Here is a 24938-nt window from a genome sequence, read left to right on the forward strand (position 1 = left end):
TCATTGCCTTCAATGACCATTAGGCTCCAACTCTGGATCTATATCTTTTATAACAATGACTTTGTTTAAAGGAGGACATTCATTCTCTTAGCATGTTCTGAACCTTGCATGAGGATTAATAATATTTTAGCTTGTGTTCTAACTTTTTATAACCCTTGCCTAGGTATGTTTTTAGTTGCTATCAGCACCGTCATTGCAAACTAAATGGACTTTCTTTGTTTCTTTTAAGTGCAGGAAAACATTTTTCAGATCTTTAGAACAATTATGTGTTGGGTCAGCAGAAACATAGGATTGAAGTGGGACCCACTATAAGACAACTGAATGTGTGATAAGAAAAAGTGATAAGTAGCCAAAGAACAGTAAACAATGCTAAAAAGCAAAGAAAGTTAACTGCTTTGCTTTTTTGTTTTCTGTTTCCTCTTCTGAAAAAAGGTTAAAGGAGGAATGCCAAATAAATATGGAAAATGCTGGACAGATCACAGCTTAGTTCTGCTGAAAATGAATTAAATTGTGAAATGAATTGATGGTATCAATGCAGAGCTCACTGGTCAAATGTTGACATAAAAGTCGCCACTGCACTTGGCACAGGTCTAGTATTCTTGCTGGCAGTGTCGGCAGAGAGGCCAGTGACAAAGGCTGGAGATCAAGCTATCCTCTTCAGCGTCAGTTTTGAGGCAGATTGCTGGGATTGTGTGAAGAACCTGCCATGTTACCGCCTCTGCTGTACCTCACATATGGATAAACAGAGGGCTGTAGTCTCCAGCACTGCACAAACACACACATACAGACACACTCACAAAACCATCACCAAAAATGATCAAAAGATCCATTGCATTCCTCACCCATGATCCTATCAGATGCTCCCAGTTTCTGGGGAATGGTCCCTTCCCCATCCATGCCTTTTTATCTACTTTCCCCCAAGGGGCCCACATCCTTGTGCTGGTTGAAGAGGACTAGTCCTAGAACTAGCTGGTGGTACTCCTTTTTCCATCTACCTCAGGGATGCTGTTAGAGAGTGATGTGATATGGAGTGTCTACTCTCCACCCAGAGCCCAGGTGTGTGATACCTCCATAGTGCTCCCATCCTGTTGGTACAAAAGCTTAGACTTTGATCTCGGGTCCCTTAGGTGTGAGAACCATTGTGCTGCCACTGCATTACCAGGCTACCAGCTCCCTTTACATTTTCAATCTCACAAACATAAATATATAAAGCAAGCTCTGCTATATTAACAGGAGTTACTTCACTTTGTACTGTGAAGCTCTAATTAAACTCTAGCTTTCCATTTCAATAGCACAACAGCTTTCAAACTCATGGCCAAAGTTTGGCAGGCCTGGCAGACTCTTGCCATAAAGCCCACACACACCTGCAGTGGCATAAAGCAGAAGTTTGCCAGCCCTAATCTGACTCCCCCAAAAGCCTGCATAGCAGTCACCCTTCAGGTCGCTGTGACAGGAACCTTGTAGAGGGGAATTTTGTGGTAAGGCTCAGGAGTCCAAAGACATGATCCACACAAGTATGCAGGGCCGGCTCTGGCTTTTTTGCCGCCCCAGGCAAAAAAATCTCCGGCCATCCCCTCCCCCCCCCCGCGGAGGGGGGGAGGGCGGCCGGAGCCCCGGGGGGAGGGCGGCTAGCCCCGGTGGGGGCTCCACTCTCCCCCTGGCGGCCGGGGGGAGGGCGGCGGGGGGGAGGGCGGCCGGAGCCCTGGGAGGAGGGTGGCGAGCCCCGGCGGGGGCTCCTCTCTCCACCCGGCGGCCAGAGCGCCGGGGGCAGGGCGGCGAGCCCGCTCTCCCCCCGGCGGCCGGGGGAAGGGCGCGGGGGGAGGGCGGCCGGAGCCCCGGCGAGCCCGCTCTCCCCCCAGCGGCCAGAGCGCAGGGGGGAGGGCGGCGAGCCCGGCCGTGACCCCGCTCTCCCCGGGGGCCGGAGCGCCGTGCCGCCCCCCTCCAGGTGCCGCCCCAAGCACCAGCTTGGTGGGCTGGTGCCTGGAGCCGGCCCTGCAAGTATGCGTGAACACCCCATGTGCACAGCCCTTCAAACAGCTCAGCTCTACTCTTGGGATACACAGTTTGGGGAGATGAGTAGGTGGATGTAGGGAGAGCTTTACATGAAGCTGGTGTCAGTCATTATGGGTAACATTTGCAAAATAGCACATTACTTAGGCTCAGGAGTCCCATTTGCAAAAGTAAATTAGGCAATAAGGAGCCTAAATCCCATTGACAGTTGATCTTAGATTCTACCTCATATTTAGTTTTCAATGTCAGCAAATGAATTGATTACCTTAAGGGTCCTTGGTCCCTTTTAAAACCATTTCTGCTCTTGAAATTGAGCTGGAATGAAGCTTGATGGCCCAGTTCCTCAGCTGCAGTAAAGCATTGCTTACCATAACTGAGGAAGAGGGCCACAAAGGTAGTTTTAAGCCACCGTTGCCAATTCCTCCAATCCTGATGCCATTTTGCACTGGGCCAGTCCCCAGAATAAAAGAGAGTAGCTTTCAGGCTGCCAACAGCCTCTGGGGGTGGATCTAGCAGCAACAGATGGCTGGTGCATGGGAACAACCTGGCCAAGCCCTCTTTCCCTTTTCTACACCCCCTCCACCAGTCCCAGGGAGAAGAGGTGAAGTAGCTCTAATGCCACCCAAGAATTCTGTACAATGCAATGAAGATACTGAAGGGGCTGGATCTGTTGGGTTTATGGAGCTTTGCATTGCAGAGCAGGAACTGGTCCATTGATTTCAGGAAATACGTAACAAGAGAAAATAAAATTCCCCTCCTGGAGATGAAAGGGCTGCTGAGGTGCTTGACTGTTTGGGAAATTATTTTCAGCAAAGAATGCCGATATCTGTCCCAATTTGAATTAATTTTGTGTTGGGGCTCGGGCAGGGGCAGGGGCATTCCCTTAACAGCTGAACAACGATGCTATTTCTTGTTTTGCTTACATGGCAAATTGTGCAGACTGATAGCTGGTGGGGGGAGGAGGAGTAGTTGAAGCCCATCTGTCATTTCAGAGTACATAAAGACATCCAGTTCCTTATATCTGATTTTTATAAATGCAACAATAAGTGCAAATACTCTAGGAATAGTCACATTTGTCACAGGATGCATACAACCAGCTTAATGGCATTAAAACTGAAGGTGAAAACTTATAGGTGATCCAGTTTCTTTCAGCAGTTCAGGAAGTTCATATGATTGTTTAACAACATGTATTGGATTTTGTCATACATTTCACGGTAACCTCCCTGGCCACTTAATAAAACACTTTAGAGTAAGGTACAAAAAAGTGCTCTCTGCTGCAATTCTATTAGAGTATATATTACTTCCTTCACATGTTTAACCCTTTCACCGGTGCTCTTTGACTCTGACTCTGATCTGGGACACAATAGCGTTCTTTGAAATGTTGGAATAAAACACCATCTCTAGTGCTGCCCCATATAACACATATCCCCATGTCTTGTGCTAGAACTTTGATCCTGAACCATTGAAGTCAATGGGAGTTTTACCTTTGACTGCAATGAGCAGGATAAAGCCCCTAGTACAGACCTCCTAGTGCTTACCAGTATGGTTTAGGATGGGGCAAACACCCACACCCACATACCCACCCCATGGTAGCTAGTGCTGACTAGCCTCCCCCTTTGCACCTACCAGCACTTTGTCACCTGATTATGGATGCCTCCTCCATCGTTGCAATGGATGAGGAAAGTAGGTGCCTGTGGTTTTAGGGTCTGATCCAAATCCCATTGAAGTCAATGGATGTCTTTCTCATTGACAGTGGAAGTGTACTTTGGGCCAGGTGCTTAAATACTTAGGCCAGCTTAAGCAGGCTAAATAGCTTTGTCTTACAGTGTGATTTAAAATTATGGTTCTATGGTAGGTAACAAAAAAGTTCTGTGTTTTTTATGTTTTAATGGAGAGAGGGCTTAAGTCAGCACAGTATACCCGTGTCCTTAGGAGCCATGCAAACTGTACAACTCCAAGGTGCCGGAACTGCTGCAGGCTGATTTATTGATTATTCCTGGGGAAAGAGCAATCTGCCACAAAGGAAACAGGAAAACTCAGGAAGAGGGAGTGAAGGAAGTGCTGCTGTGAAGGGAGACTATTGTGCTCTGTTAAGCTTTATGCTCAGCCTACACTTGGCTCCTCTAGCTTCTCCCCCACACACACCCACTAGGACTACTAAACCGTGTGACTCACCCTACATCTGACTCCTCTCCACAAGCTACAGGTAGGAAGCTTGATAGTTCCAGTCAGAGCTTAAAAATTGAGGATATTAAACCCAAAAAGTAATTTACATGGGAGTGGGGCAGGGAGGCACAGCCCAGCTACCGTCACTGAGTACTGCAGGATATTCTCCCCTCGTCATTATTTGAGACAGGGAGTTCTCTGCTATTTATAGATGATGTATTTGGGTGCTTCTCTTCTGATTGCTGGGGTATTTTGCTCTGGAGTGAACAGTAATCCCCCAGAATAGCACAGGCTCAGGAGGGCACAAAGATGGCTTAAAGGCACCTTACTGGCACCCCTGAACTGTGACCTCTGTGCTGCATCTCTCAGAGCACAGAAATTATGAGAGATGTCTTCAATTTCTATAATGATGTGCTAAAAAAATCACTGTATTTGGCCTACATTATAGTGGCTACTGTTGTTTTTACCTAGGAGATGATCTGAACATGTTTCCACATCACTGTGATTTTACAGAGCCCCTGAGCTATGCCTTTTATTTCCAAGCAGGATTTTATTCCTTTAATGCTTTGGCTGGAAGGTGTGTGTTGGGGGGCGGGGGGGTGCGGTTTGCTTTACTTTGCTGGTTTCGGTTTACAGGACCGCTGGTGGACAATCAGTCTGTCTGGCAGGAAAGTACGCCCACAAATATCACATGGAACTAACTGGCTCTGGGCACTGTTCCAGGCAGCCTCATTTAGAGCATCAAGATCATAGAAACCTTTGGCTGGAAAATTAAAAAAGAAAGTATTAGTTTTCATTCTGGAGAACCATATTCAGCTCTTTATGGAAAATATTTTCAGGAAATACCTGTTGACTGAGCCTTTTAGTTTTAACCAAATCATATTGCTTTTGCAAAAAAAAAAAAAAAAAAATGCCCTGCTTATAGTCCCAGGGGTTGAATAAAGTTAACTACAAACTCAGTCATTCTGTATTGTATTAAAGCAAGGAGAAAACATTGCCCTGTGTGTTATGGTAGGAATTCTTAACTAATTATTAACATCTTTGCATGCATGTTATTATCAGCAAGTTTCGCTTTCTTGGCCTTATTTCAAGTTCTGCTTAATGAGTCTGTATTATCGGACCAAGGGGATGGGAGGAAATGTATGTTGGGTATGTCCCATCTGTGCTAGTCTGAGCAAAGGGTCCAATTCTTCTCCAATTTAAGTCAATAAGAGTACTGCCATTGACTTGAATAGGAGTGAGATTAGCCCAAAACCTCTTATGGATAAATCCTGCAGTTTTTACTCAGGCAAAACACCCACTGAGGTCATTGAGACTGGTTCTGCAGTCCTTTCCTAAACACATGTCATATTTTGTTCAACTTTTACTCACAATTATTTCAGTGGGAGTTTACCTGCATTAAGAGTACAGGATCAGGCTCTAAAGAGCTAGCTGGAGTGTATTTCAGCTACATAATTTATATCATAAAACCTTGTTTTCTTTCACCTTAGAATAAATGATTGTTTTAAGCACATTTCCAAGCAGAACAGCTAGGTTGTTTAACCAATGCTTTAGTCTCAGCAACTGCATCTAGATCCCATTTGAAGGGCATGAGGAAAAAAAATAATCTGGCTAGATTTGAAATGTATGAGTTTTAACCTGACCAGAAGGTATATGATACTACAGATGGTGGCTATAAGGAATTAAATCAATTTTGTCTTCAAACTGCGAGCACAAGTCTATTTAAAAAAGGTCCCATGCATTTTTAAAATATTCCATGGTTTCTGTCACTGGCACGATATGGATCTCTTCATTAAGGGCCCAGGCAGTTTTAATATGATTCATATCCAACAGTTCACATAACCACAATAAGCCTTAGATCTCTTAATATGCCTGTTCCTAATGTTCTTTTCGTTAGATGAGCAACCGACTGATGTTTCTTTCTTTGGCTGAGGCAAATACCCCTTTCATTTGCAGGAAATGAATGTGTATTTTCTGTACTTTGGAAAGTTTATTGAATAAAGAGAGAGAGAGAGAGAGAAAAGGAAAGGAGGTGACTTTCTCCCTACAGGCATTTGTTGCATTCAGAAAACAAAAAAACTGCAATCAGTCCAGTGGTTCTCTCCAGTCACACTTATTTTAAAAAAAATGTAAACTATAAAAAGTTTTATGTAAACAGATCTCATTTCTGTACCTCTCTTGGTTTAGAACACTGCTTGTTCCATTCCCCAAAAAGGCTACCCCCCTCCTCCATTTATAAAACTGTGAGACATGTGAGGGGGGGTGTATAGTTTGGGGGTAGTTAGCATTTCCTGGATGATTGGAATCATCTTAGCAAAAAAAGAACAAAAGGAAGATTATTTTCTTAGGGACAGGAGAGTGGGAAGCACATAGTTTTTGCTCAAACAGTGTTATTCAACCTATCAGCAGCAGACACTTAGGACCATATTGTGGAAACTATCAAGTGCCTCCTTGGGAACTGTGGGCACACAGCACCTCACAGTAGGCACTCAACACCCTGTAGGAGTGAGGCAAAGTGTAGATTCATAAATAGGCACATCCTGCTGTGCTGAAGTAGCCCTTTTTACCCAGCTATGCCCTCCTCTGTCAGATCCAGTCCTCTATCTTTTTCTCTCATTTTTACTCTCAGTATGTAGTAATAAAAGTGATGATCATAAAAGAGCTAATGAAATGAAAATGCCTTCTCGGAGTATGTCTTCACTGCAGGATTAACTTGGGTAATCAGCTCTCAGGTTAGCCTAGCCTGGCTGAGAGCAGCCATACTGCAAAACAATACTCAAGTTACTGTGTCCTCACTGTTGCTTCATTCACCTGTATCCATTGCTGAGACTCCTGGGAGCATATCCCATGGTTCTTTGTGCAGAGCCACTCTACAGGGGAAAATGTCGGAAGATACTGGAGGGCTATCAGCACTTGAATGAGTTAGCCTACACCCTCACTGCAAACTGGGTGGGTCACCAGGCTGAGTGAAAACAGAACCCTGGCTGTAACCCACACCCCAAGCTTGCCAGCAAACCCAGGCTGAAAGCATCACTAAACATGGGAAAGAGGGTTTTATGTGTGGACAGGAGGGAGGTTTACAGGCAACACTCATAACAGCCGGAGCTAACTCTGCTGTGATGACATACGCACCGAGTAAATGTAAGGGTCCAATCCTGCAAGGTACTGGGCACTTCCAATTCTCATTGATCTGGGGAGGGGAAGTGAGGAAACTCAGCACCTTGCAGAATCGGGCCCAAAATTACAATCATTGAATAAGTGAGAGGAAATGAATGTTTATTTTATGTCACATACAGTATTTTCCACTGTAGTTAGGCTTCCATATGTCACAGTGGGAAATGTATTTGTATTAAGCTATTAGGGTTTAGAGACAGTAGAAAGACCATAGCAACTGTCTTGTTGCATAACGTAATGTAATATATATATTTAATGAAGAGCAACCTGTTGTACTGTACTGTAGTGTAGTGTAGTGTATACAGTAGCTGCTTTTAAAATGTCAACATGTGCTAGTAGTTACTACATAGTTAGCACTGGTATTTCTACTAGGGTAGGGTTAAAACTCTGGTATCTCAGACGCCATTTTGTGGTTACTATTGGCAAATGTTAGTTAGGCCTGGTCTACACTAGGAGTTTATGTCGAATTTAGCGCCGTTACATCGAATTAACTCTGCACCCGTCCACACCACGAAGCTATTTAGTTCAACATAGAGGTCTCTTAAATTCGACTTCTGTACTCCTCCACAACGAGGGGAGTAGCGCTAAATTCGACATGGCCATGTCGAATTAGGCTAGGTGTGGATGGAAATCGACAGTAATAGCTCCGGGAGCTATCCCACAGTGCACCACTCTGTTGACGCTCTGGACAGCAGTCCAAGCTCGGATGCTCTGACCAGCCACACAGGAAAAGCCCCGGGAAAATTTGAATTCCTTTTCCTGTCTGGGCAGTTTGAATCTCATTTCCTGTTTGGACATCGTGGCGAGCTCAGCAGCACTGGCAATGATGCAGAGCTCTCCAGCAGAGATGGCCATGCAATCTCAGAATAGAAAGAGGGCCCCAGCATGGACTGATCGGGAAGTCTTGGATCTGATCGCTGTGTGGGGCGATGAGTCCGTGCTTTCCGAGCTGCGCTCCACAAGACGGAATGCAAAGATCTATGAGAAGATCTCTAAAGTCATGGCAGAGAGAGGATACAGCCGGGATGCAACGCAGTGCCGCGTGAAAATCAAGGAGCTGAGGCAAGGCTACCAGAAGACCAAAGAGGCAAACGGACGCTCCGGATCCCAGCCCCAGACATCCCGTTTCTACGAGGCACTGCATTCCATCCTAGGTGCGGCCGCCACCACTACCCCACTAGTGACCGTGGACTCTGAGGATGGGATATTGTAGACGGCCGGTTCCTCGGACATGGTAGCGGACGGGGAAGATGAGGAAGGAGATGAGGAGGACGAGGCAGTCGACAGCGCTTACAACGCTGTTTTCCCCGACAGCCAGGATCTCTTCATCACACTTACAGAGATCCCCTACCAACCGTCCCCAGCCGTTAACCCGGACACAGAATCAAGGGAAGGATCAGCCAGTAAGTGTTTTAAACATGTAAACATTTATTTTTAACAGAACAGGAATATTAAGAATGGGTTTTTCATGATTACTTTGCCCTAGGCGCTTAACTGTTCACTCCCTGGCAGTGCAACTACTTAAAAAAATCTAACAATGTCCAGTGTAGCATGATTGTTCTGCCCAAGCAATTCTACTGTTTAGTCCCTGCCAGTGCAGCTACAGTAAAATCCGGTCTATATGTCCGGGGATAGAGCTGAAATCCTCCATTGACATCTCCACGAAGCTCTCCTGGAGGTAATTGGAAAGCCTTTGCATCAGGTTCCTGGGGAGAGCAGCCTTATTGGGTCCTCCGTAGTAGGAAACATTTCCGCACCAGGAGAGAAGCAAGTACTCCGGGATCATTGCCCTGCAGAGCATGGCGGCATACGTCCCTGGTCTTTGCAGGCTTTCCCGAAGCATCCTTTCTTTTTCCGTCTCGGAAATCCTCATCAGAGTGATGTCGCTCTTGATGATCTGCTTTGAATTAGGTAGGGGAATGTTAGTATTGGGACTGCTTGCCTGTTCCTTTACAGAACTGTAACCGGCGGTTTACAGCCACGCGGTGGAGGCGGGAGAGGGGCAGCATACAGGGATTTTTCCCTGGGACAGCCGCGAGGGGGTGGGACAGGGGCAGAGTTCATGCTTGCCGGATTGCTGGCAGCAGGGACTGGCATTGCTTTCAATGTGAAAGGAGGCCAGTGCAACTATCAAAGTTTTAAGCACCCACAAGTATACGGCTTACCATGTCGGCCTGCTACACAAATTCCGGTGTCCTGCCCCGCTTCTCTGATCTGCACTGCAAGACCACAGGCACTGAATGCGAGGGCCGAAAATTCGACCTTGTCCTGAGTGCGCATGTGATAGGTGCTGTGCATGGTCTTGTTCACAGAGAAAGACTATGTTCTTTGTTCACAACGAAATTTATCTTTCTGAGGAATTCACTCCCTTTTTCCCATTCCCACAGCTGCGAATGTATCACAACCTAGCCTGGCATCACACACCCAGAGGCTAGCGCAGATGAGGCGTAGGAAGAAGAGGACACGGGAGGACATGTTCTCCGAACTTATGGGCTGCTCCCGAGCCCAGGCAGCCCAGCAGACACAGTGGAGGGAGAACTTGTCCCAAATGCAACGAGCACACATGGAACGGGAGGAGAGGTGGCGGCAGGAAGACCAGCAGGCGACTCAAACGCTGCTTGGACTAATGCGGGAGCAAACGGAGACGCTCCGGCGCCTTGTGGATGTTCTGCAGGACCGGAGGCAGGAGGACAGAGCCCCGCTGCAGTCTATCTGTAACCGCCCTCCCCCGCCACCAAGTCCCATACCCCCCTCACCCAAAGTCCAAAGAAGGAGGGGCGGCAGAGTCCGTGAAAACTCTCACTCCACCCCTGCAGACTGCTCAAGCACCAGAAGGCTCTCATTCCCCAAAATTTGAAAAGTCCTTTCCTTCCCGCCTCACCCAAGCCCCCATCCAAGTTTCACCCCCCAGTTTCATGTGTAGTTGTTAATAAAAAATATGTTTCTGTTCATTACTGTTTCCATCATGTTCTTTAGAGGAGAGTCTGTCTGAAGGGGGGGAAAGGGGTTGGTAATTGGACAGGACAGCAGCAGGGCACACACACATTGCAGTCACTAGTTACCCTGGTCAGTCCGGGAGGTGGTTTTAGTGTTCTGTGGGGGGTGCTCTGTGACTTTGTGGCGGGGGAGGGCAGTTAGAGATCTTATGCAGCGGTCCTTATCCTGGATCACAGAGCCACACAGCAGGGGATCTGTAACCGTCCTCCCCCTGCCACAAAGTCACATAGCCCCCCCACACACACATTCCCGAACAGGAGGGGTAGCAGGCTCCGTTGAAACCACCAGTCCACCCCTGCGGAGCCTGTCATTCCTGGAGTTTAGAAGCGTCATTTGCATCACTACACTACACACGCTCCCCACCACAGTCTGCGTCCCAGGTTCAAAACTTTCCCGCGAAAACAGTAATAAAGAAAACGGTGTTCATTAACAAAATTAAAGTCATTTTATTTTTAAGCATGTTTTGGAAGGGGGGGAACGGGGTATGTAACTGGAGAGGATACTGAACATTTAGTGGGTAAAGAAACGGTGGCAGGTTCAGCTTCTCTGTACACAAACTTAAAAGTCACAGGTTATCCTGCTCACTCAGGAACCTAGCTTTCAAAGCCTCCCGGATGCACAGCGCGTCCCGCTGGGCTCTTCTAATCACCCGGCTGTCTGGCTGGGCGTAATCAGCAGCCAGGCTATTTGCCTCAACCTGCCACCCCGCCATAAAGGTCTCCCCCTTGCTCTCACAGAGATTGTGGAGCACACAGCAAGCTGCAATAACAATGGGGATATTGGTTTCGCTGAGATCACAGCGAGTCAGTAAGCTTCTCCATCTCCCCTTGAGACGGCCAAAAGCACACTCCACCACCATTCTGCACTTGCTCAGCCGGTAGTTGAAGAGTTCTTTTTCAGTGTCCAGGGCGCCAGTATAGGGCTTCATGAGCCAGGGCATTAGCGGGTAGGCTGGGTCCCCGAGGATGACTGTAGGCATCTCCACATCCCCAAGACTTATTTTGTGGTCCGGGAAGTAAATACCTTCCTGCAGCCGTCTAAACAGACCTGAGTTCCTGAAAACACGAGCGTCATGAACCTTGCCCGGCCATCCGACGTTGATGTTTGTAAAACGTCCCCTATGGTCCACCAGTGCTTGCAGCACCATTGAAAAGTAGCCCTTTCGGTTAATGTACTGGCTGGCCTGGTCCGGTCCCAGGATAGGGATGTGAGTTCCATCTATAGCCCCACCGCAGTTTGGGAATCCCATTGCGGTGAAGCCATCTATGATGACCTGCGCGTTTCCCAGGTCTGCTTTGGCTACTTTTGCGTTGGCTACTTGCATCACAACAACCCCCACGGTAGATCTGCCCACGCCAAAGTGGTTCACGACTGACCGGTAGCTGTCTGGCATTGCAAGCTTCCAGAGGGCTATGGCTACTCGCTTCTGGACACTCAGGGCTGCTCGCATCCGGGTGTCATTGCGCTTCAGGGCAGGGGACAGCAACTCACAAAGTTCCATGAAAGTCCCCTTCCGCATGCGAAAGTTTCGCAGCCACTGTGATTCATCTCAGACCTGCAGCACTATGCGGTCCCACCAGTCCGTGCTTGTTTCCCGGGCCCAGAATCGCCGTTCCACAACATCCATATGACCCATTGCCACCGTGATGTCCTCGGCGCTGGGTGCCGTGCTTTCTGACAGGTCTGTGCCACTCTCAGACTTCAGGTCCTCACCGCGCTGCCGTAGCCTCCTCGCCCGATTTCTCAGCATCTGCCTCTGGGAAAGGTGGATGATAAGCTGCGAGGTGTTGACAACGGCCACAACTGCAGCGATGGTCACAGCGGGCTCCATGCTCGCAGTGCTGTGGCGTCCGCGCTGTCACTGACCAGAAAAGTGCGCGAACTGATTTCCCGCCGGCGCTTTCAGGGAGGGAGGGCGGTAGTGACGGTTGGATGATGACAGTTACCCAAAAGCGCCCTCGACACATTTTTTACCCAGAAGGCATTGGCGGCTCGACCCAGAATTCCAATGGGCAGCGGGGACTGCGGGAACTGTGGGATAGCTGCCCACAGTGCACCGCTTCCAATGTCGACGCTTTCCCCGTTAGTGTGGACTCACAAAGTCGAATTACCGTCCTTAGTGTGGACACACATGTTCGACTTTGCAATATCGATTCCACATATTCGATTTAAGTAAAATCGAACTACTCTTGTAGTGTAGACATACCCTTAGTTTGTTTTTAAATGGCCAACATTATAGGTGTAAAAGCTGGCTCAGGTATCAGTCCCCAAGTTGCTCTTGCCTGAAGATATTTTGTTCTAATGAATGCATATGTCAGTGTGACACTAAGCACCTCATGTATTCACACCCTACATACTGTTGTAATATTCTTTGTACAAAATATACCTTGTGAGGTATCATTTGAAAACTTATATCTGACTGATCTTTAATATTCCTGTGTGATGTATGTACCCAGTGGGTATTAAAAGATATGGATATATGCTAGAATTATGACCAAAGAGTGTTTAAACTAGGTCTGTCAGGAAGAGTTGTTAAATAGGTCTAACTTAAACAAAGGAAGGTGTGTTTACCTCAATTTACATACAAGCAGTAAACAGTAAACATCAAGACAGCAGGGGGAAAAGATGTCAGGAAACAGAACAATTTGCATTTCAGCAAACACAAGCCAGGGAAGAAAGAGCACGAAGCTCCTTCAGCACCAGACTATTTGTTGCCTTCCTTACAGCTTGAATAAATTTTACTTTGCGGGGTAACCCTCAGAAGAATTCATTTAAAAGGTTTACGTGTCTATAAAGACAGGGGCTGAACCTCAAGTGATAAGCAATTGCATCAACTGATTTTATACAAAATTATTGTATTAAAAAAGTGTATAGAGCGAGGTCTTTTCTCAAAGCTAATGACACCCTGGTGATTAATATCATTGTGAAATGCCTGTATTAACACTATATAAGGAATTATTAAGATTCATTGATACTATGTTTTAAAGTCTGTGGCCAAACAGGGAGAAACAGATTCCCTCCCAGACAGGAGAGAAGGCAGCTATTTACCTGTCTCCTATGTAAATTAAGCATGTTGGAATCAAAACAACAGAAGACTGTGATGCAGTGTGCTCCTCATGTAACTGAAGGGAGTAACATAGGTCAGATGGGCCAATTCGGCTGCAAACTGGGGGACTTTTAGGCTGAGAGGAAAGCCCTAAAGGGAAATTCATCTGTTCAGGACAGGTGGGGCTTCTATAAAGATCAGGGAGCTGGTAGCAGAAAGGAGGCTGCAGGGAGGAGAGCTGTAGAGACCCAAAATCAACCTTAAGGACATATTAGAGAAGTATTGAAATGATAAACAGGGCCATTCTTGTAGGTAGTTGTCAAAGCCATGTTAAAGTAGACTAAATTATTTGAAATGTAAACCTGTATTGTTAGAGAATTAGAAGAAGATGCTAATTGTATTTGTCTGTGTTTACTTTTATCTTGTTAGATGTTAACAATGTAACCATATTAGCTTGTGGATGATAAACATCTGTTCCTGTTACTATATTCTATGGATTCAGAGATCAAATGGGAATATTAATATTTAGATGAAACTTGTGGTGTAATAATATCATTGTCTTTATGTCTCTTTGAAATTTGTAGTAAAACTACCTATGAACTGCTTAAATGGTTAATAACCTTATGCTAATAAATGCATCTATTTACTGGTCTGTGTGTAGTAAATAGAGATTTACTTCAAAGCAACGATGTGCATTACCTATTCTTCATTCAAGGAATGCCCACTGTGTTATCTGCTGTCAAAAGGCTATCATAGCCTGCTAGAGGACTATAAAAGAACTCTAGGGCCTGATCCTTGCCATCTCAGATCTGCTTAAACTTTGGCAGGGGAAGTTCAAGCCACAAGACTGAGGTCTCCTGGTACTCTGAACTGTCCCTGCAAATTCTTATGGACGAATTTGAACAACATCTATACATGGACTGCCTATTATTAAACTGATTCTGGAAGAAGTTTTTGCAAATCAGCAGCTCACCACCTTTGCTATGACCTAAGAACTTTATTGATATCTGTATGTATAATGATCTTTTAACCACAGTAATGCTTTCTTTTCTTTTTAAATAAATCTTAGATTAGTTAATAAAAATTGGCCGTAAGAGTGTATTTGGGTAAAATCTGAAATATTCATTGACCTGGTGGGTAATGTGTCTGATCTCTTGGGATTGGTAGAACTTTATATATGGTTAATAAGATTTTAAGTAATCCACACCATACTTGACCTGGCTGTCTGGGTGGGAGCCAAAGGCTGGATTGCTTAATGGGAACTGGATTTTAGTTTCTTGGTAACCAGTAAGGTATTACAGAAACTGTTTTGTGACTGGCTTGGTGAATCTAATTATAAGAATAAACCACCAGTTTGGGGGATTTGCCCCATTCTTTGCAGTTCACTTGGATTGAGCATTCTCAGTGTGGCCTCTCCAGTGACCACAGTCACACCCTCACTGGTCTGGATTGCACTCTGAACCCTGTAACAGTTGTACTTGCATATTGTTCTTGGATGAGCTGTCCTGCTTGAAAATGTGCCTTCCTATGGTGCAGAAAGTAGCCAAAAGTATCCCAGTGAAGGGCTTAGTTATGAAGATTGCAAATGACTGGTTTTAGACTCAAAAGTGATTGACATATAAGGGGTCATTACTTGAGAGGCACAGAGCACCTTTAACTGACACTGATTTGGGAAAAGAAAAAATAGGATCCTTTAAACAAGCTAAACTCTATCATGAGTAGATAGTTTCATATGAATGAAGACAAAATTACATGTAAAACATTTAGCTCTCTTTAAACCTATTTTTTCCCAACTTACATCCTCCCAGTTCCTCTTGTTTGGTCGGTAGCTTACCTCCTAAGGATCTGACTTCTGGCTTTTTAGGTTCAGGTCTTCGTAAATGTTTGGGTAGCATGTCATTCTCGTTATGCCATTTTTTCAGACATTGTGGTTCATGGATGCCAATAGATTTAGTTCCAAACTCACGGCCACATATGTAACAAACAACAGTGGGTGGCCGTCTGATCACGGGTGGCTGCAAACAACAATTGCAGTAAAGAAGCATTATTGTTTTCAGAATTCATTTTAGACAGTAGTGATGTTAATGGAAAATGATCATTTTAAGGAACTGATCCAAAGCTCACGAAAATCAATGGGAGTCTTTTTCTTGACTTCAGTGGGCTTTGGTTCAGGCCCTAAACCCATAAAGGTCCCTCCTTTATTAAATGGCCACTTGAACCAGTGCTCCAGACTCTGGGCTGAAAATTCATGGAGGTCACTTCATTACTCTTCAATTAGTTAGATTTAAAGCCTTCTACTCCTATCATCACAGTCATGTCCATGGCAGTGGATCGGCATACTAAATAAAAAATTATAGTTTAAGTATAGGATCAAGCAGAAAAAGAGTAGTTTGACTCAGGAGAAAATAATTATTTAAAATAAGATACCTCCAATGATATTGGGGGGGGGGGGGAACACAAAAGTGTCATCATCAAAGCAAATAGCTTTCTCTGTAAAAATGTTTCCCTAGGGAAGAGGGGTAACCTTTTATGTCAGATCTACCACACTTTCATTCTGAAGTGACTGACTGTCATTACCGTTGGATAGACACAAGGGGGGCGAGATAATATCTCTTATTTGACCAACTTTTGATGGTGGAAGGCACAAGCTTTCATACTACACAGAGCTACAACACTGCAAAAAGTTGCCATCGAATGGCTGCTTAGTGGCTTACATGGGAACGAGTTAGTAGTCTCAGTCCTGTGCCAGCCACATCACAAAAAGACATCCACATCACAAAACTCACTGTTGCAATTGGCACTCTTTCTGGCACTCTCAGCAGAAAGGCTAGAGACTGAATAAGCATATCTAACCAAGCCCTGGAAATTGTCCCTCCAGATCATAGCTGGAGGAGTGTAGGGAAGTCTGATAAAAGCTGTATTTGTTCTGTAGCCAGAAGTCTAGCACTTGGACTTTGTTCAGATGCTAAAAACTCACTTTAAAAAAAAGGTCAGAAAAAAATGGCTCCTTATTGTAATTTTCAATAGCATGCAAATATTTTTCTAAAGAAAACTGAAGATCAGAGAGAAACGTCAGAACTGAATTAGATCACCTTCAGGTTGGAACGATACCCGTCCTGAACCCATGCTACATGTTAAATTCTCTCCCACCTCCACAGATACACGTACCAGAGCTAACTAAAATACAAAATGTGAAAGAGAATTCTCCTTGCTATTTGTAATAAGAGATGATTGTTAAACTATGGAATCTTCGGGATGGTGAGTTTCTTTGGGATTTTTAAAACCACTGGTATTTAACATTCATTTCTATTCCTCCTTAAACTGTCCTGCCCAAATGTCACATCTGGAATGATCGTTGTTTGGAAGTAAATTATTTTTGGAAATCATCAGATCCCAGTTCAAGGAATTTTCCAACCCAGACTATTCATAGGACAGTGACTAAATAGTCTGCTACTTACTGTTCACGGTTTTGTTTTTCACTTGTAAAAAGAGTGATCACATTAATACCCAGTGTCATGAGGAACTATGTCCTTATAAAAATAGCTACAAATACCTGACAAAGTCATTAAGACTCTCTTCTTTTAGGTGTCCTTTTTTACATGGTTATGACCATTTATTATCTTCACTACCATGAATACAAGTATTAAACTCAAAGGCTATATAGTTTCAACAATGAACAAAATATGTCATTTCTTTTTCCAAGCCTGTTTTGTAGAACATGGTACTTACCTTAGAGGTATATTTTTGGTTTGTTATGGTACGTTCAATTTGACTGGGTCGCAAACTTCCCTTAAGAGCATAATAATTTTTCATCTAGTACTAGAAGAGTCAAAAGTTCCCACTCATCAAATTATCTACCTAACTGAATGACAGGGGACCAGAATTCTGACTAGCGCTGCTCACATGTGAACAATGGAGCACAGAAAGAAGTAGAAAAGATTAATAGCACAATCAGGCGCCTAGAAAGTAGACTTTTTTCCACCCATCCCAACCTGACAGTTAAGGACATTAGCGTAAGGGATGGAAGTCTCTAGTATGAATCTTATTAGTAACAGAAAGATTGTCTCTTTGTCACAGGCTGTCATAATGACCTCAGTGGGGGATTGGCCATATTGACTGGAATGGTGTAGTACAGAAGCCAGAACTGACCGCTATATTTATCTAGTTAAGTGTAGTAACAAAAAGGTAATTCTTTTGACACTGTAGATAAATGCATATGTAACTGCATGGGAATTATCTGAGTTTTCCATTTTATTCTAAAACTGCTACCTTTTTAAAACTCAGAAGTAAAGTGCACGGTACTTATATAGAGAGGAGAGAGGGGAACCTCCACACCCACCATGATATTTCTTAATGAAACTCATTCAAATCTTTTATTGTCCATTTTTATCTATCCTTTTCTATTTCCTCATATTTTTGTGAATTACCTTTTAACAAAGTGTCCAAATCGGCTCCTGCTGAAATTAATGGAGAGTTTGTCATTTACTTCAATGAGAGCAGGAGCAGGCCCATGTTGTTTGGCAATACATGCTATTTGAAAAAGTTCTAATTCTATGAACTGGTTACACAGTTTTGTGCAAGATCAAGTGAATGGTGTAAAAATTTTGCTGGAGTACCAGACTGATTCTGTATTAAGATGTACAGTAATGCAGAAGAGAGAGGTGGCTAACATTTTTATTTTGTCGGTAAAACATTACAGTAGGGAATAAACAGCAGATGGCAGCACCAGATGCTAGACATACAGCTGGTAGGATTTTAGGATTAAAGTTATCACCATCTGTTGCCAAAGAAAGCAGAAAAAGAACATTTATAGCACTTAATTAATATCAATCTGCATAATAAGTAGCAACCATTTTTTTCTGTGAAAGCGTAGTGCATTCTCTGTTGTACCGGACTGGATTTAAAGAATATAATTATGTGCCTTATTAATAACATCTAATGTATCACTATATAATCCAAATAGGATCCAAGAAGAGGAATTTCAGAACTGATTTAATCCCTGAAAGTCAATTAGGCATAGGCTATTGTTTGGTTTATATACAGTCAGACCCAATTAATGCAAATGAGTCCATAGTTTCCATTAAAATCCATACTTTGGATTAAAAAACAACTTTGAACTAACAAATCAGTAATACACCAACTAGCTTTCTCTACAGCTGGACAAAAGATTTGGCGGAGGATTAGAAGAAAATCAGAGCTAGCGTAAAAACAGTGGGCCAGATCCTTTGCTTCCCCATGGTTGCTTTATGCTGCTTTGGTCACACATAGGAGCCCAAGAGGTGCTTTAATGATACCAACTGGTTCAGGATTTCCCAGTGTGGCGAAATCCCCAGGTGATGCAGAGTTTGTATAACTGTCCCCACCTCACCCTCTGATCCAACTCCCTGCACAGGGGACTTGGCAAGGGGAAGGTGTGTGGCAGGACATCCCTTCATTTCAGTGATACTCAGTTGTAATGGCTTCTTTAGACCACTGGCAACAGGGACAAATTAGAGCAGCCATGAGGTTCCTCTGGCTAGTGCTAGCCCGGAATTGGGGTATGCAAGTTTATGTACTTTGGAGTATTGATGGTCTCAGATTATAAATGTTAATGTAAGGGTTGGCAGAGAGGCTCTCTTAATATATATATTTTACTAAATATTCATAAAAGGACCTGATTCAGCAAAACACTTGATTTTACGCATGTGCTTAATTGATTTGCTGATTCTGAACCAAAGAAGTTTGGATAAACATAACATGGACTACCCAGGATTATTTTCCCCACCAAGAAGCCCTCTATTAATTTCTTCTGATCCTTCTCCTGTCCCTCAACGGACATGCCCTGAGGCAACATTTCCTCAGGTGAACAGGGCTGGAATGCAGCTCTTTCTACTTTGCATTAACTAGGTATGACTACATGTTGTACTTTCCAAACTTCTCCTGCCACCAGCCCAGCACTTTCCCTCTATGCAGCAAAGCTGTTTGCTATTACTTAATTAGCCATTATTTATTTTTAACATAATATTAACACATTAGTAAATCGTTGTGTAGCTGGCAAAGTGAACAATAGTTACAAGTATTTGCTGGAAAAATACAGTGAAAACTGGACAAGATGACCAAAAATTAAGCTCAACAGATGGTCTATTTCTTGTGTGGTCTTTATGCTACTCAGAGGATTGAGATGATGTTCCCATTATAATTCTCTCTCTCTCTCCACTCCCATCTCTGCTTTTAAAGTGCAGGTCTACATAGAAGAGAGGTTCTGTAAATGTAAAAACGCAGTGTGTGGTTCCTTGTCTATTACTGCTGAAGAATTCCCATACTAGATACATTCAATTTACCAGTGAAGAGATTTCTTTTCTAGTGGCCAGCACTGCAAACTCAGCCTCAGACCTGAAAATCAAGCTGGTTTCTTTGCTTCTTGTGCATCATCACTAATATTATTACACTGTCAGTCAGACCTGTACAGCCCCCATCAGTGTCAGTGGAATGAACAGGTGTAATTGACTAGAACTAAGTAAACAAAGTAATGATGCACAAGAAAGATTAAAATCCAGTTCACATCATCTTGGCTACACTGACTGTGCAGTATTAAGAGGAGTAAAAAGCAGTAATAACTTATTTTTGCCAATCAAGTCAACATATGTGACTGAATGCATACACATCTGTTGAGTAAGAGGGTAACATTTTTACAAAGTGACTTTTTCCATAGAATCTTTTCTCTACATCACTATAATTATGGACTTCTTTTCTTTTAATTTTTTAAAAATATTTTTTTCTTAATTAATTTTTCTTCTTCAGTAAACATGAAATTATATGCAAAGAGTAACTAACTCATATGCATTATAATAGTATTTCATTGTACAATTACACTATATTACATAATGATACAAGTTTTTGATTGATAATACAATGTAACAATACAAGGCTAATGTATTTTTTTCTACAACCATAGATACTCATATATATAGCATTTTGCATTACTTCATATATCCTATGCCATGTGAACATGTGCTGAAGAACCCTACTATCTATTCACCATTGTCTATCTATCTTATGTACTTATATAGCTCCTAATACTGTAGTATCTGAGTGACTTACAATCTTTAATGTATTTGTCCTCACAACACCCCTGTGAGGTAGGGAAGTACTATTATAGCCCCCTCCCCAGACACATTTTTTTAAACAGATAGGAAACTGGGACACAGAGATACTAAGACCCAAATTTATGAAGGTATTTAGGCATTGCCCCACTCAGCACTGCAAGGCCTAAGTCCCATTTTCAAAGGTGACTAAAATGGGACTTAGGCACTGCAATGCTGATTAGAGCAACACCTAAATATTTCTAAAAATCTGAGCCTAAGTGACTTACTTGGTCTTGTAGGAAATCTGTAACAGAATAAGGATGTGAATATGGGTCTCCTGAATGCTAGACTAATGAGGTAACCAGTGGACCATGCACATTTTCTTTTTACAGTAGTGTGACTCCACTGAAAGCAAATGAAGTTGGATGCTCAGCACTTTTGAAAACAGGGGCAGCTCCAGGCACCAGCGCACCAAGCGTGTGTCTGGGGCAGCAAGCCGCGGGGGACTGAGTGCCGGTCGCCATGAGGGCGGAAGTCAAGCTGCCTTCGGCGGCATGCCTGCGGGAGGTCCGCCAGTCCCGTGGCTTCGGCGGTAATTCGGCGGCGGGTACGCCGAAGGCGCGGGACCGGCGGACCTCCCGCAGGCATACCGGCGAATCCGCATTACCAGCCGAAGGCTGCCTCACTACCGTGCTTGGGGCGGCAAAACAGGCTGCCCCTGTTTGAAAATCAGGCCATTCATTTAGGCCCCTACTTATGGATCTAGATACTTAACTGTAGGCATTTTTTTAAAATTTCAGCCAAAATAAAGTACCATTCCAAAGTTGGTACAGAAACAAAAAAATATAGGCTCTATTTGGTTAATGTTCATGTAGCTTCTTGCATATAAATTGGAGCTAAAATTGGTCCTATTAATCTTGGCTCCTTCATCAAATTCAGTAGAAAAACTGCAGTCTGTTTACTTATTTTTCATTGTATTCTGAGTTGCTGGCTTTGAACATGCAAAACCCAATGATTTTATTCATGGTTAAGTCTAACATTTAAAAAATGTAAATCTCTGGAATGATTAAAGTACAAGGAAACATTAGGGCTCGTGTTAATTAAATACAAACATCTGATGTCTGTTAAAACATACTAGAAAATGCAAAGCCTGCTTAAGCAGCTCGACATAATCTCTTAATGACCTATAGGGCATAATGGCCTCTTCTGGGGATACATCTCCCACAGGAACATGGAAAATGAGAACCCAAATATCTCCTTTCAACAAGAAAGATCAAAGAAACAGGGATAAATAGGATTAGAATATTTTATGCCTTCCCTTCTGAACACATTATTCCCCCCCTTACTCCACCCTTGCTTAGCTGGGAAGAATTTGCATGGAGCAAAAAGACGCCTTTGAAAGAAGTAGGCCTTAAAATTTAAGATCTGATGAAAGTTCATTCATCTCTAGTCTCTGGGGTATCTATAGCAAAACAATCACATCTCTTTCATAGGTCATATGCATAATAATTTACCTTCTCTGGTATGGCTGGTGCAGCCCCACGTGTTTGTTGAACTTTACTAGATTGATCAGTACGTGCTGCAGATACAAGGCCAGAGCTAGGGCCTTTAACAGATTTAGGGGGGTTAGAGCTTGAAGGGCCCAGGCCACCATCCTTTGGTCTGCAACTCCTTTGGTGCACAGGGAGACGATCAGGAAGAAAAGTGCGACCACAGTTTTCACAGGGTAAGAGCTGAGCTTGAGCACTCTGATAAGCTGCCTCATTTGCAGCCTTAATATCATAGGTGCCACCAGTAAGGGACTGAGGTTTAGCAGGCTCTGCTCTTCTGAGATGCTTTGGTAATTTGTCATTTTCAATATGCCACTTCTCCAAGCATTTGGGTTCATGTATGGCAAGAGATTGTGACCCAAATTCTCTGCCACAGATATAGCACACCCTAAAGCCAGGTCTCTTTGATGGAATGACTGGTCGATTCAACTGACTCTGAGACATGCTTGCAGTGTTTGACCGTTTTGATATTATTACAGTGCCTGGTCTCCTTTTCCCAGGGCTTGCTTTTACTATGGAATCTAAACTCACTATTTCTGGCAAAACTGTGGGAAGATCTGACACACTGGATGTTGCAATCTGTTTTGAAGGCAGAATGGTAGAGATATTAGCAGGGGCCTTTCCAGCACTTGGCAGAGTTTTATTATGCTTGCTCAAACTCTTTTTCTTTACAGTTGTTTCCATGAAGAATACAATGTTCCAGGAATGTTCTCTCTACTTTACTTGAGATTGCCTTTTTTCAATGTGATGCTCATTTTTGTTGACTTTGCTTTGCAGGTTAGAAGTTACTAGAGTGTAGGGGAGCTGCATCGAGTTGAGGCATATTTGCAGCAATCAGGTTGTGATGTTTCAGTGGCAGGAGTTTGTGGGGGGGGGGGTTGTTGCAGTTTTTTTGTTTTGCCTTTTTGCTTTGTTTTATCCTGAAACAAATTATATAAGAAGAAATTAATAAACACTATCTCTTGTTAAAGGTTGGCAACCAGGGGTAAAGTAGACTCCATTTACCTTATCATGATCCTATACTTTCATGTCCCATACAAATAAGCAAGGCCATCTAAGATGGTCGACTCACAATGTCATCTGCTAAATTATTTTATTATATAAATCTGAAACTCAAAACTGTAAACTTGCAGGGTGCAAAGCCATGAGAAGCAAAATATGGATAAAAGGTTTGTATGAACCCAGGTGAATCAAAACTGCTGAGCTTCATACAACTGTAAACATAACCCAGAATTTGTTACTTTCATTCCTAACCAAAATGACACTTCATGAAATTTCCCAGTGCTAGTGCATGAACTTCGTCAGCAGTGTCCACCCTTCATCAACCCATGACCCTGCAGATAGCTCTCTGTAGGCCCACGGATGAGTGTGGAATGGGTGGGCAGTCCAGGGAAACATACATCATGTCCTCTCTCTTCCATCCTGTGTGATTTTAAAAAGCTCTAACTCATTGCTAAATTGCTTTTCTTTTCCTTGAAGCACAGCTCCGCTGGAACCCGGTGCCAGATAATGGAGAGAGACCATTGGTCCCCCAGAATCAAAGCAGAGGCACAAAAACTTTGTGCAGAAGGCCTTTGCTTCCTATGGAAATCTGCCTTCCCTCCTCCAAAGAAACATGGAGGTAACTGCACAGGATTCCCCTTATAGAATTTTCCTTCCCTGGAGTTCCTTGTGGGAGGAGCAATCTGCCCCTCACTTGTTTTCCTCAGAGGCACAAGTTTTTGCCTCCCCTGTTTTCATCTTTATGCCCCTCTTAAAATAATAATACTTTGCATATCTACAGCACCTATAATTATAGAATTGAAAAGCGCTTTACAAGTATTAGTTAATATTCACAACATTCTTGTGCTCCAGAGAAGTATTAGTCTTATTTTGTAGAGGAAGAATTGAGGCATAGAGAACTAAATTCAGAAGTGGTGTAAGTGGGTGCACTCCACTAACCTAACTGTTTACAGCGGGTCTGCGTTTAACCCTTGTCTAGGCCACACAGCAAGAGACAGTAGATGAGGTGAGAACAGAACAGAAATCTCCTATTTCACAACCCACTTACCCTGTTGGGCAGTTTGGTCATGAAAGATTACTATGCTTTCCCAATTTTACTAAAGGAACAACAATACTATCAATGACATTTAAGTTTGATAAACAAAAACTTTAGACAACCTGTGTCTGAAACTATATATAACAGTGCAAGGTCAAAGTCTCCTGTCACTTATACTAGTCTAAACCTGAAGTAAATCTGTGGTAGGCAGTGGAGTTATATTGATGTAAAATAAGTAAGTAAGAGGAGAATCAGGCCCCTGCCACCCAAAAGGAACATTAAATATACTGAAAAATTTGACCTGTCATAAAACCAGTTTTGCAGTAAAAAACCCACTCTATCTTTGAAGTCAACCACGGTAGAAATATTATGTGCCTCATCTCAAGAAAATACAGGAAATATTGACCATTCCATCTGATCTAAGATTTGTATTTTGATCATTTTTGCATATGTAACATATAAACTAACGTCTTGCTGTAAATTACTTTTTATCTCCATGACATCCTTCCAAGCATTTCTGATTTAGTGTTGACTGAAAGACAAATTCATGGCCACAGATGTAACAAATTTGAAAATCCAGACAGCATTCTGGCCGACGAAGATGATTCTGCATGAAAGAAAAGAATACAAGACATGTAACTGACAGACTAGATAAAACCATTAATATGAAGTTTTGAACTACATGTATTTCTTGAATTGAACTTTGAATTCACCATGCAACTGGGAAATTAAATTAGCAATAAAGTTTGGATCATAACACTTCCTTGGAGAAAGCAACAAAACAAACTGTACATCCTTTGATACAAGATATTAGGCTGTAATTTTAGCAAGGGTTTCTGGGAACAACTAAATAAAAAATAAACACACAACCATACATTTTATTCATTTTGGAT

At 43.2% G+C, this 24938-nt stretch overlaps 1 protein-coding gene across 1 annotated transcript; it reads right to left on the reverse strand.

Moving 5' to 3' along the window:
- Positions 1-4787: 4787 nt before the first annotated feature.
- LOC112102985 (zinc finger protein 474-like) lies at positions 4788-22691 on the reverse strand. Its single transcript, XM_024194530.1, has 3 exons — positions 22047-22691; positions 15228-15408; positions 4788-4939 (listed from the first exon to the last, which is right to left on the reverse strand). Exons 1-3 carry the CDS (start codon positions 22689-22691, stop codon positions 4788-4790), a joined length of 978 nt encoding a protein of 325 aa, XP_024050298.1.
- Between the last annotated feature and the right edge of the window lie 2247 nt (positions 22692-24938).

This window comes from Terrapene carolina, unplaced genomic scaffold (genome assembly GCF_002925995.2).
Source record: "Terrapene carolina triunguis isolate 2854851 unplaced genomic scaffold, T_m_triunguis-2.0 Scaffold113, whole genome shotgun sequence".
NCBI classification, from domain to species: domain Eukaryota; kingdom Metazoa; phylum Chordata; order Testudines; family Emydidae; genus Terrapene; species Terrapene triunguis.